This window comes from Mastigoproctus giganteus, chromosome 9 (assembly GCF_048544385.1).
Source record: "Mastigoproctus giganteus isolate SK-2022 chromosome 9, ASM4854438v1, whole genome shotgun sequence".
NCBI classification, from domain to species: Eukaryota; Metazoa; Arthropoda; class Arachnida; order Uropygi; family Thelyphonidae; genus Mastigoproctus; species Mastigoproctus giganteus.
The window spans coordinates 111,478,617-111,493,068 of NC_143583.1; the positions used below are offsets into that span (position 1 = coordinate 111,478,617).

Consider the following 14,452-nt stretch of genomic DNA (forward strand, 5'->3'; position numbering starts at 1 on the left):
GCAGAAAATCACACGAGATTCAGAAACGTAACTCCATGATTTGGTTATTTATTTATTTGAGGGATAGTAGTTCGATTAGGATGTCACATTAATTGACTCGATGAATCTGTAAATTGTACAACGTGCCTGTTGTGCAGTGTTATATTTATTTTCATCAACTTCGTTCAAATAAATTTAAATAAATCTAATAAAGATAAATGTACTAAAATTATGTCCACCTAGTGCAAAGCTTTTGATCCCATCCAACGCAATTCACAAATTGTTCAAAAAGAGAGCCTCCCTTTTGTACATTGCGAAGCGTGATTAATCGCAATAAAACCTTTGTCATACTCACTCCTGAATATGACAGAAGAAAATATTAATTTAATTCATTAATATTGGAACAAACGGGACTCATTTTCCGACTTCTGTGCAAGCTCTGACCAATTTGTTTATTCCTGAGGGAGTATGCAAATCACATTGTCTTATCAGACAGTCGATGGACGAAAATGGATACTCATACTTATTGGAGTGGTACATCCTATTCTTTCTCGAAAAAGTTCCGCTCTCTCAGTCATCGAAAGTGAAGACAACACGAATTGCATTTTTTGATTGAGTTGTAGACATCTGGAAAGTGATTCATCATACAGGATAATGCGTTGTAGCAACGCCGTCCATCTAACATTTTTTTCATGAAAGAGGAGTTTGTTTTTTACCGTATTCCTCCGATGTGTCCATGTCGAAATGGCGCACTAATTTAGCGAAAGATTATTTTCAATTAATTTCAACACTGGGCTTCAATTAAATTCAACTTTACGATTTCAAATATCTCTTTCATGTTAATAGTTATCCTCATTTTTTTGGATAACTTTTTGGATAGCTGAAATCTTGAAAACAGAGTATAAGAAATATAATAAAATAATAATGATATTAAGTCTTTCAGCAACAGCTTCGAGACAGTAATGGAAATTTTGTAGCTACCTTAAAGGTGAAAAAAATGTTTCGTCATAAAATAAATGCTGTTGCTTTGAATTATAACCGTATCTAATTTAAATAGAATTTTAATTTTCATTAACTAAATTGTATTTAAATAGAAATCATGCCACAGACTACAGCAGCGACGAGCACAAAGTACCGGGAGTGCTTTGGCCCGGGGGAGACCGAAGGGGGAGATTCTCCAACGCATCACAGTCTAAAAAAAATATGCAGAATGTGAAAGGTTTGCGGATATTTCTGCAACAGGACATGACCTAGCCAAGGAAGATATCTTTGTGTGTGCGCGCTCGTTCGCTAGGTGCAGAGAGTGTGAAGAAATTAGGCGCCAACTCAGCGTTCTGATGGCTGTCTATGAGAGTTTTTCAGGTGTAGGGTAGATGATCTCGAAGGAATTAAAATGGCGGCCCATCAAACTCTCAGCTGCCCAACTCAACGCCAGAACTCATTCTTGAGCATCAGGCAACACAGCGGCAATCTTCAGGGCAGAATTCGCTGGTCCCACAGAAGCTAGTTATTGTCGGCGACTCAATTATCAGGGAGACTGGGAATATATTTACCAAAAAGAATAGGTGGAACAGGACCAGGGTACGTCTGCCAGGAACAAAAGTCGATGACATTGTAGAGTAGATATCGTCTTAATATTAATAAATTATTGTGCCACAGAGCAAAAACAGAAATAAAATGACAGGTTGTAGTTAAAAAATACGTTTAATGTTAAGTAAAAATACGTCGACGTTCACACCAACAGAAAACAAAGCACAAGTTCTGCGGATGAGAGACGCAATGAGATTGCTAGGGTTAAGATAGATTTCGCGAAGTACGAAATTTATCTTAACCTATCTACCCCACTATCTTAACTATTTACCCCACCAGTTCCCTAGATAGGTGTAACCTACAGTCCCGTGACCACGTAGCGACCCACAGGACCATGCGAAGTAATGACTCCGCCTCGACCGCCTTTATCCCGTTCTACCCGAACCTATCACAACAGATATCTCGAGTCTTAAAGACTCATGGGATAAAGTGCTTACACCTCCAGAGCAGGAAGTTGCGATCCCTCGTCTCAAGAGTTAAAACATCGGTCCTCCCCCTTGCTGCAGAGTGAATTAGTCTATCGTATTTCCTACCGTGACTGCAACGTTGTGAACATTGGAAAGAGGCTCAGCAGTCGTGTTTCTGACACGAAAACGCTATCCGTTTAGCGGACGTGGAGCATCAGCCATTGCAGAGCACTTCTGGTCGACACAGCCGGACATTGACCCACGCCGCGATGTCATGATCATTGATCGGTTCCGGCATTACCGTGGCCGTACCTGATTGGAGTCTCTACACATCTCGTGCTGTAGCGATTCCTTTAACTGAAACAGAGGATGTCGTGTCCATCCCATTACTGAGACGACCATCCTCCTGACAAACGTTGGATTTACAACGTTCCCAGGCATTACAGCTACAATCTTTCCTTTCTAACAACTAATTGTTACATACACCTAGTTCATCATACATGACTGCCATGGCATGCACATAGAGTTCTATATTTTAGATTAATGGCCACAACTGATGAAGGACGCGTTCCAGTCCGAAAGCTATGTATTACTTTCCTAGATATCACAGTGTACCGATGTGGGATTTATTTAAAGGTATAACTACCATCAGGGGTAAAGGAAAGGGTTTTTGCTTTCTATAGACACCTTTTGTAAAGGGGACTACAGTGGTCTCAGACAGTTTTTAAATTCTATACAGTGGGACCAACTGATGATGTTACCAACAGAAAATTATAATTGGGAAGCATTCAAGGAAGTAATCTTGGAAGCTACTAGGTTTTTTGTTCCAACTAAGAAATACTGTTCTAGGTTTAGGCCCAGATGGATGTCAGATGAACTAACGAGGCACATGGCAGAGAATAAAAATGCATGGGATACATATAAATTAATGGGTAACATGGATGCCTATGATAGATATAAGCTGGTCTATAATCAAGTCGCAAAGAAGATTAGGCAAGCGAAGGCAGATTACGAGAAATTTTTGGCAAAGGATGCAAAGAAAAACAGCAAAGACTTTTTTTTACTTATATAAACTCTAAAAGGAAGGGGATGAATGATATTGATCCACTTGATGTTGGGTTCGACTGCTGACGATTCTCTCAGCTATTTAGCTGACAACTGAATGAGTATTTTCCATCTACATTCATACATGAGAAATTCTGAAGGGAAGTGGAAGACAAAAGCTTACTAAACTCTAACAGGGAGCTAAATGATTTTGTAATAACTCAGAGCAAAGCGGAGATGACATTGTTGAAGTGAAACATAAAAAAGTCACCTGGGCTTTCCAGGGATGGGATCTATCCAGTTATATTAAAGGAGGTGGCAAAGGAAGTAAGCAAACCCTAAGCCATAATTATGAGAGCATCCTTGGACTCAGGGGAGGTGTGCAAATGTATTCCCAATTTACAAAGGGGGAACATAAGGTGACACGAGTACCTGTTAGTTTAACTTCTGTTACTGGGAAAATAATGGAGTCACTGGTTAAAGAAGCACTGCAGAATCATCTACACAAGACTGCAGTAATAATTCAGGAGGAGCATGGGTTTGCTAATATGAAATCTTGTTCGTCCAATTTGATTGGATACTATGATGTGATCACAAAGGAACTGGATGCAAAAAAAAAAAATTAATCGATGTCATATACTAGGGTTTCAGGCAAGCTTTCGATACTGTTGCACATGGAAAACTGGTGTACAAATTGGAGTAGTATGGAATTAAGGGCAAGTTGTTGCTATGGATAAAAGGATGGTTGAGTGGTAATCAATGGACACTGCTCTTCGTCGACTAATGTTATTCCACAGCATACGGGTAGCGTGGAGGCTACCCATATGCCGTGTAGCAATTGCATCATGTGTCTCTGCAATATGCAGTGGATTCACCCAGGGTTCAGTGTTAGGCCCATTGTTGGTTTATATATTAATCAATGATGATGAAATGTCCAAGTTTGCAGATGATACAAATATTGGCAGGGTTGTTAATGGCAATAATGGCGGTGTGCTACTTCAACAGGATATAGAAAAGTTGGGCAGATGGGCTGTAAAGTGGCAACAGAAATTTAACATTGACAAATGCAAAGTACTGCATATGGGTAGCAGTAAACCCAGAATAACATATCAACTGTGTGGTACTACACTCAGGGTAGTGGAGAATGAAAAAGACCTGTAAGTAATTGTGCAGTCAGATATGAAGTTTTGTGAGCGGTGCAGATAGGCTGCCAGAACGGGTCATGGGATCTTGACAAGAATTTTGATAGCAGGGAAAAGGAGGTGATTGTCCCTCTGTATAAGGCAATGGTCAGGCCACACCTTAAGTACTGTATACAGGTCTCGTGGCCTCAGTTCAGGCAGGATGTAGAGTTGTTAGGAGTACAGAGAAGGGCAAAAAGGGTGTTGAAGGGAACACAGAGGTATTCTTACCAGGAATGGCTTAAGTTTTGCAAATTATAGCGTTTGGAGACTGGGCACCTGCGAGGTGATCTGATTAAGGTGTATAAGGACTTGAATTATCTGAGAAGGCTCAATGCCAATGGGATTCTTCGTTCAGATTGCGAACCTGAGGGGGCATAAACTCATATTGAGGAAAGAAAGTTGTAGAATAGATGTGCGGAAATTTGCCTTTAGCCAGCGGGTAGTTGATTGCTGGAACAAACTAAACTTCCATCTGTTGTTGTGGAAGTTGATAGCTTAAATAAATTTAAGGAAGAACTGGAAACACTTTTGGAGCGAGTGGATGGATGAAATGGGAAGGGTTTTTTATTTTTATTTTTGGCTGATGCTGTATAAGCATGCTTTCTTGCATCATTTGCCACTGCTAATGCTAATATTCATAAATGAATATTAGAGAGATTATATATATTTCGTTACTGTTAATATTAATAGAGTATACGCAATACTCTTAATATTTATCATGTGTTAATACGTAATGCCCTAAATGTCACAAATAATGTTGAGATAAATTTACTGTTTTTGAATATGTATTATTACATTTATTACTGAAAATAATTTTCTGTAGGAATATTAACTGCTCGATTTTACAGAACTTTTCCGTTATCATGATTATGTTTAATTTTTTAAACTATCTATTTTTCGAATAGTTTAATGGTGCTGTTTTACCTAATTCATTTAAAGCTACACGAACAATGATCAGGTTAAATAAATCACTCGAATTATTTTAGGGAGCCATTCATACGAGTAAGTTAAATAAAGCAATTTTTAACTTTCTGAACATTCTTTCTCCCTGCAATATTTCATAACAACAGCTTTTTACTGATATTCAGTCTCGATTAAAAAAAAAAAGGGGGAAGACGACCCAAATGGAGAAAATCCTCCAATTTCTATATAATCCATAACAACTGATCCACGATATCACTTGGGCTACAAACATAACCTTTAAAGTCAAATAAAACCAATATAAATGCCCAAGAGCTTATCGAAATAAGTAGTTGCGATAGTTTCCGAGATTTATATCGCTCATAAAATCCAGTCTTTCACTAAATTCATTTATCTCTGTCTGCAGGTCTCGTAGTATCTCAAACGAATCATTTTTCTTCTGAAAGATTGATAAGCGAGTGTTTCTCGTTAGCTCACTGGAACGAGACAAACACATCCCCCGGAAGCTCTCAAACACTGCGATATTTACCTACTTTCTAAGATAACAGCAACCTGGTCTAAGTGATCGAAACTTACCGGAAAAGAGAGAGATCTCAGCTCGGAAACCTTTGTAGGAGTGCGAGAAGTCAGACACGAAAACTATAAGCACGCTGTTTCCTCGAGAAATGTATCTTAGAAGTTTGATCTTTCTCTGCAAGTCTCCACAATGTCGGATCGTAGTGGACTCCTCTCGGATTTCCAAGAAATCGTAGATGCAGCTGTAAGGAAAACAATTATTAGAAGGTGTATATAGTGCCGCTTCTCTTTCAGCTAAAAGCTCACATTTTTTGCTTCATCCAGACTCACATACTCTTAAAAATTGAAAATAAGAACCACAAAATCGTGGAAAGAATTTTGAGGGCTATTCAGAAAGTAGTGGAAACTTGAACGTTGCATAAAATGAAATTTATGTACAAGCATTTAACGGTTATATTCCCTCAAAGTAATTTCCAGCTTCGTGTATACCTCGATCCCAGAGATTCGAGAGGCATTTGAAATAATCAGAAATTAGTTTTTTGAAGAGTGGCGCTGGACAGCAAATTCCTGCATTCACTACATATGCCTTGAGCTGTCTGAAAATGTTAAAAACTCTCAATGGCTTCCTCCTCTTCTTCATAAGTCACAAGAACTCGTTTCCGGAAAATACCTTGGTGCTGAATGATTTCCAGTTGTCACCCTGCAGAAAACTCTTCCAGCACAAGTTCCATGACAATTTTCACTGCTGATCTTTCAACGCCAAAGACAAGCGGAATACAGATGCTTCTCCAAGACCGAGTGGTATTATGCTGTATTTACATGTTGGCACATGGAAAGCATTACGTAGAATGATGCCATCTCGATGGTACACAATAATCAGCATCGTTTTTACATTCCCTGGTTTTTGTCTGAACATTTTTGGATTGGATGAACTTGGATAATGCCATTGATTGGACAAAATTTAAGTTCTGGCACATGAGGTTAGATTCACCCATTGCCTTTCTTTCTTTTCTGATTCCTGGAAAACAGGTAGAAAGATATATGGTGAATTTTTGGGTTCAAACATATTTTGATTTAAAAATTACAAAGATTTAGTTTATTACTACCTTAGATGAAATGTCCTATAAGAACTCAGACCCTATTTAAAATGGATGACCAGTTTAGATGACATAATTAATATTCTGTGACGTACGCTGCTTCATGAACTCAGTTACGAATGTTTTTATGTAATCTGAGCTATAGAAAATACACTATATTAAGCTTATTTACAAAGCTCTTTTACAATGTTCTTACATTTTTATTAACCGGAGTATTGCTAAGCACGTCAGTAGACTTATTTTGCAGTATCTAAGATGTATCCATTTGAGAACCACTAAACTCAATTTCTAATACTTTTCATCAAGGATTGATGAGTACTGTCATCCGGGTTGAAGCTAAAGTTTCAAAAGCTCAGAGAGAGAGGCTTGATAAGAATATACTTGTTTATAGCACGCCACAATGCAAATTGTTACATCTCTCTCTCTCTCTCTCTCTCTCTCTCTCTTTCTCTCTCTCTCTCTCAATTAACAACCATTGTTCCTTTGAGCGATGCATCTTACTGTTACCATTTCGAAGCTTGGCTGAAAATCTAAGAATTTTGATGGTTGTCAGAAAAATAATTTTAAACATTTTAAGCTCTAAGGAATAGCACTCACTAGCGGTCCTTACAACACAGGATGGAAAAGATCTGAGTTCGAATTCCTTCAGTGATTCGAACTCAGATCTTTTTAATGGCCCTTTTTTTTCACAATGTGTCTGAGTTAGTCAGTCTTAGGCGAGAGTAGTATGGATTTTCTCCAAAAAACTTGCATTTTTCGTCCAACGAACAGCAAATCGACCACAGAACATATGAAATTTATAGATATATTATACACGGCGCAATAGGACCTAAGTCTCTGATGCGCCCTACAACAAAGACACGACTAAGAAGAAATCAGATCGAATCAAGTGCATTTGTATGTGGAGGCGGATAAGGAAAAGTAATATTATGGTAAGCTCGCTATCTCTGAAAGAAACAAGGACGCCATCTTTGAATTATTCACAGAGGAATTCATAATTGCTGCCGTAACTACTGGAGGCAGCAGTGAAACTATTGGCCCTGGCCCACAGAACCAATCAAAGCAAAATTATCTGTGAATCTAAAGTAGCTGATCTAACAGCTGAGTCAGTAAGACAGACTGCACACAGAAAAAGAAGTTTTCAGACTCATTTCTCCATGAAACTAATGCAAAGTAATTAAGATGCTTAAATGATCCCGAAGCTCCAGCTAACTTTCTAAAAGTTACTTTAATTAGGATCGGGAACTTGTAACTGTGTTGTGACACAGTTACAAGTTCCCGGTACTAATTACTTTAATTAGGACCTTAAGTCACAACCAAATTAAGCATTCTTTTACAGAAGTATCTGTCGGGCAAATAAGCATATTTTGATGACAAAATTCACTCAAGAACAGAAACAAATTAGGATACGCAGTATTTCTAACTTATAAGCTGGAAAGGGTGTTTAGAACAGGTGCAGAGGTAATAAAATCGAAGAAGCGTGAGTAAATTATGTCTATGCCTTGCCTGTTCTATTGTCATATGTTATTTGGGGTGAAAATCCGATTACAGGGTATGCACAGAGAGGTATTCCAGATGTGCCCAACACGCTGTATATTACGAGGTCCTTGAGTAGCGTGCGTGGTATTCCAGAATTAGCAAAACTCCTCCATACCTGCACTGCAGTTAAATTAAAACCAAAATGGCTCTGCTAGATTCAACTTCGATAGTTAGGGAAACACTTCCATCGCTATAACAAATTTCAATGATAGGCTTAAGTTATAGCAATTTGGAAAAGTAATGGGAAGGGGTGGGACTCTGCAGCACGGGCAACATAAAGTAAGGAGCGAGATGTATGTGGGTTGACACTGCTAAGTAAAGCGGTGAAACATTACCGTCCAACATCATAAGAAGCTCGCTTAGTAATAACTTCGTAGAACACAGATCAATGCTAATTACCGTGGAAACTAATGAAATGTCTTTCAAACTTCTATTAAAAGGCAAAGTGCAGACTGATAGTGGCGTGGGGGGATAATCGGAAGATTCCACAGAAACTTCTATACAACGATAACCGCGTTTTATGTAATTACAACAAGTTACCGTGGAGTTTCTTATCAAAATAATGACATCTTCGTGACATTTACTTTTATCGAGACACAAAAGGAAGGGGATGAATATGATTGGACCACTTGACATCGATGGTTCGACTGTTGATGATCCTGCTCAGATAGCAAACAAACTGAATGAGTATTTTGCATCTACATTCACACGTGAGGAATTATTACAATTTGAAAATGGAAGAAGGTTATCAAATTGTAGCAGTGTGCTTAATGATTTTGTAATAACTGAGAGCAAAGTGGAGGAGAAATTGTTGAAGTTAAACATAAGAAAGGCACCTGGGGTGGATGGGATCTATCCAGTTATTTTAAAGGAGGCGGCAAAGCAACTAAGCAAACCCTTAGCCATAATTATGAGAGCATCCTTGGACTCAGGGGAGGTTCCCACGGACTGGAGATGTGCAAATGTGTCCCCAATTCACAAAGGTGGATCGAAGGGTGACACGAGTAATTACAGACCAGTTAGTTTAACTTCTGTTCCGGGTAAAATAATGGAGTCGCTGGTTAAAGATGCATTGCAGGATCATCTAGACAAGACTGCAGCGATAACTCAAACACAGCATGGGTTTGTTAAGGGAAAGTCTTGTCTGACAAATTTGATTGGTTATTATGATGTGGTCACAAAGGAACTGGATGCAAAAAATAATTTTGATATCATATACTTGGATTTCAGGAAAGCTTTTGACACTGTTGCGCATGGAAGACTACTGTACAAATTGGAGCAGAATGGTATTAAGGGTAAGTTGCTACAATGGATAAAAGGATGGTTAAGTGGGAGAAGACAGAGGGTGGTAATCAATGGGTGCTGCTCTTCGTGGACTAATGTTATTAGTGGAGTCCCACAGGGTTCGGTGTTGGGTCCACTGTTGTTTTGTGTATTTATCAATGATATTGATGAAGGTATATCAGGCTTAATGTCGAAGTTTGCAGATGACACAAAGGTTGGCAGGGTTGTTAATGACAGTAATGGCAGTGTGCTACTGCAACAGGATCTAGATAATTTGGGCAGATGGGCTAAGAAGTGGCAACTGAAGTTCAACCTTGACAAATGCAAAGTACTGCATATGGGTAGAAATAACCCCAGAGAAACGTACCAACTGTGTGGTACTACACTTAAGGTGGTAGAAAATGAAAAAGACCTGGGAGTAATTGTGCAGTCAGATATGAAGTTTTCTGAGCAGTGCAGACAGGCTGCTAGGGCGGGTCATGGGGTTTTGTCAATGATATATAGGAATTTTGCTAGCAGGGAAAAGGAGGTGATTGTCCCTCTGTATAAGGCAATGGTCAGGCCACGCCTTGAGTACTGCGTACAGGTCTGGAGGCCTCATTTTAGGAAGGATGTAGATTTGCTTGAGGGTGTACAGAGAAGAGCAACACGATTGGTGAGGGGGAATGAAGGGATTCTCTTACCAAGAGAGGCTTAAGTTCTGCAAATTGCAGTGGCTGGAGACTAGGCACCTGCGCGGTGATCTGATTGAGGTCTATAAGGCCTTGAATGGGTTGAGCACGCTGAATTCTGATGGGATCCTTCCACTTGTTCAGATTACCAACCTACGGGGACATAAGTTCAAATTAAGAAAGGACAGATGTAGAATAGATGTGCGGAAATTTGCCTTTAGCCAGCGGGTGGTTAATTGTTGGAACAAACTTCCATCTGTCGTTGTAGAAGTTGATAGGTTAAATAAATTTAAGGAGGAACTGGACAGGCATTTGGAGGGAATGGTGTGATTTTTTTTTTTTTTTTTTTTTGGCTGATGCTGCATAAGCTCCTACACTTGCTTTCTTGCATCATGTGCCACTACTACTACTACTACTACTACTACTACTACTACAATTTTAATTCTTTGTTATACCAAATTACATTTATTCCGTGAAATGGATAGTTTTGTTATTTCTTCACTTGACATACGGTCTGTCACTTCGCGGGAATTATTTAATCAAATTAAATGTTATTTCTATAAACATACAATACTTAGTAATAATCAATCGATCAGCCAGTTTGTTGCCAATAAATATACCCAGAAGCTTGGCATACGCACAGTGATTAAGAGTAGAAATAAAGATATGTATAAATAAAACACCCATACTCACAAGAAACTTACATTCCAGTTAGTAAATAATTAGCGTGGTTTACACAAAGGAGCCACTGGACTCTTCTTAAAAAACAAAACGAAGTTTTAGACTTTAAGATCTTTGTAGAATACAACTGGCTTACTGGGGTAGGAGACTGGATTTCTAACAAGCCGGGTGGAATCACTATCTATAGCACTTATTGTATACTTTTTAGTAAGAGTGGCCTGTTGTACAAAGGGATAAGTGTTATCCTAAGTTTGCAGGATCTGGTTGATTGGTTGTTGTAGTGTTTTCGACGCATCAGCAACTTAAATCATATTGCGCTGTGTGTAATATGTCGGTGAATAGCGTGTGTGTGTGGTCAATTTGCTGTTTGCTATAAGAAAACCCAGAATTTCTCTGAGAAAAAAACATACTATCCTCGCCTTAGACCGACTAACTTAACTACATTGTGAAAAAAGACCCATTTGACGGGATTCGAACTCAGGTATTTTCCACCCGGTGTGAAGAGGACGGTGATTATACCAACTATGCTACCCATGAGGGCCTTTTTACGAAAGAAATATTCGAAGGCCAGATGCATTGTTGTGCAAGAAAAACCAATTCTTGTTTTCCTGCAAGTCTGGGTCCTATGCGTTGAAATTCTTTTCAAAAATTGTTCGATCACTTATAACCACGTTCGTTGAAGAATTCGACCCATAGAACCTGACTGATTTGGATGGAATAAAGTCATTTACCTTTCTCTTTCCCAAATATAAAATGAAGATGAAAGGTAAACGATTTCATTCCATCCAAAACCGATTTTTCTCATCACTTTTCAGGTGCACTTTGTATTCACACCGATAATGCCGATGAATCTAAGATGAAATTTAATCCTGATGTGTATCGCTCGCCTTCTTTATAGTCTTGAGCAGGATGCAGAATTGTAAATTATGTAAATAATGAATTCAAGTTTTTTCTTGCCGGAATTAAATGTTAAAGAGAGGTAATATCTTTTCCGGAATAGACTCCTGTGAAGTGGTATCTAAAGGGTGCGTGGGTTCTGCCTCTGCTTCTGTTATTGAAGCTTTCGAGGGAATCGGTCTCTAATTTTCAGATGTCATATTGTTGAAGAGATGAGAATTGATTCCCTGGAAAGCTCCGAAGAGTCAATAGAGCCAGCAGTAAAACCCAAGCAGCGATATAAAAAGGAATATCACTGTTCATAAATCTTGTTTAAGAGCAGGAAATCTCGGGCTCTTTTATTTTGTTGAAGCATTATACGATCTCCCAGCAGTGAGATTCGATGTAGAAAAGAAAAGAGGAATCAAGAGATCAGGTGAACTGGAAATTTAGAAGAATGTGTTAAAGCATGTTATAAAGAAAACTTTCTTATCAGACGGATGACAGTAATTTACCAGCACCGCACTCACAAATAAGAAGCGATTGAATAAGTCGGATGCAGTATAAAAGAGGCTACCCAAAAATAACCTCTGCCTCCAATAGAGGGAAAAAATAAAGTTCAGTATAGAGTGTTTCATAATATGTGGGCAGTACTTTAAAGATTTATTCAGGACCTGAAAACAATGAAAGAAGTTCATATAAACATCTGTCCGATGTCATACAGGAGCCATGACTATCTGAATAAAAAAAATGGCTATAGAGTTTCCAATGGAAAGAAAAACACGTATCTACCACGTATAAATATTTTGATGGGTATGTATCTGTTTGTTCTTATTTTTGAAAACTCCACAGCCATTTTCAAGATTCAACCATGGCTCTATGGTTGTTGAGAACCGGACACGTGAATACACGCATGTGACTATATCAACTTTTTCTTAAGTCTCGAGGTCCTGAATTGATCCTAAAAGTCTATCCACATGATACGAAACACCTGTACACTAAAAGTTGCTTTTTTTGAAAAGTCGATGGGTGATAATGTTATTCTGACCCATGCAGATATATCTTCTCTGGCTACCCTGATTTTGAAAATCACAAAGAACATGGATGAGCAATATTTGTCATATTCATGTAGGTACTGCAATAACTATTGAACTATGCCCTAGAGATAATACTAGTTTATTTGACTTGGACGTCTGCTATTATTCTATAAGTATTGCAGAATGTAAATTGTTATTTTGCACAAGTAGGCTCACTTTACTGATTTGTCCAAGCTGTCTGTTAAAAGAAAGAAAGTCCAAAATGGTGCTTTTACTTACCTTTCGTGTTCTTCTAGGCGGAAATCAGTAAAATAAACAACTAGTTGTTGTCCAGGCGGCGCTGTGATACTATAGTAACACTGCACATTGGTAGGATAAGAATCCGGGTAATGCGGACTTATGATAACATCATTCACATGATCTCCATTTAAAGTTATTGTCTGGTTACAGTTAACAGTCTTGACATTTTCAATGATAACTGAAAATAAAAGAAAATCTTACAGTTGCTCAAATATTTACCACAAAGTGTTAACATAGATAATGTCCTGTGTATAGGTATGAAGTGTAAATGCAAAGATATTCTTTAACAAATTTTTATCGTCATATTTTAATACCAATGTAAAACTATAGAAAAAGAGGACTGACTAGTCACTGGAAGTTGTCTTGGGGAGATAAAAATCGAACCAAGGCCCACCACCACAGGATACAATAGCTTCTTTTTTGAAAACACTTTAAGACAGCACTTATTATTAGAATTTAACAAGTGCTGACATTCCATCTACCTGAAGGCAACACCTCGCGATTGAGAGACAAATCCCGTTTATTCGGACAACAGTGATTGTCCACAATACCTTTGAGAATGCAGAATTGTAATTTTAAGAAGGAATGCGTCAAAAATTCCATTTGGTACATCATATTTAACATGGATTCAACAGTCAGAATTTTCCCCAAATAATCCGATTACTGCTCTAAGTATTATGGACAAAATACACCAAAGAGAAGGATAAACTTTTGATAGAAGTGACGCAATAGGATAACATCGAAATATAAATTTTCTGTTCATAGTTGAAGCACTGGATATTATGCTTGTTGCCATGCCCTGAATGAAGGACTGAACAGGCCATGCAGAGGATGCGTAGAAACGAAATGATTTCGGTTCGTAATAAAAGTCGTTCCTTTTGCTCTTTTATATATAAATCATTAATTATTATGAAATATAACGCACTGCGTATATCAACTAACATGTTAGTTGATATACGCATATATCAACTAACTATACTGCGTATATCAACTAACGTGTTAGTTGATATACGCAGTTTTCTTTTGAAACAGTCTTCAATTTCGTCAATATGACATCCACCATTGTACTTCTGAAAACTAACTTTACGTTCATTCTGTCCCAATTATATAAATACGAGAAGGGCGAGGGGAGGGGAGTGGACTACACCTTTTAAGGGCATGATTAATTGAGCAGTTAGCTTACAAGAACTACTTCTGTACACAATTGTGGTCACGTAAGCGTTTCCAGGAGATTTGCGGTCAACAGAAGAAGGTCAAGTTACAGTTCTTCGTAAATATTATTCTTAGGGAAGGTCAGATTACGGCAACTGTTATCGATTCAAAGAA

General features: G+C 38.2%; 1 protein-coding gene across 1 annotated transcript in view; it reads right to left on the reverse strand.

Annotated features, from left to right (window-relative positions):
• Positions 1–14,452, reverse strand: part of LOC150080643 (uncharacterized) — a 131,013-nt gene that overhangs the window by 57,756 nt on the left and 58,805 nt on the right. The window contains exons 7-8 of the mRNA XM_090381258.1: positions 13,106–13,304; positions 5,702–5,883 (exon numbers count right to left, since the gene is read on the reverse strand). Coding sequence (XP_090237384.1) covers positions 5,702–5,883; positions 13,106–13,304 — 381 coding nt within the window. The remainder of the gene's footprint in view (positions 1–5,701; positions 5,884–13,105; positions 13,305–14,452) is intronic.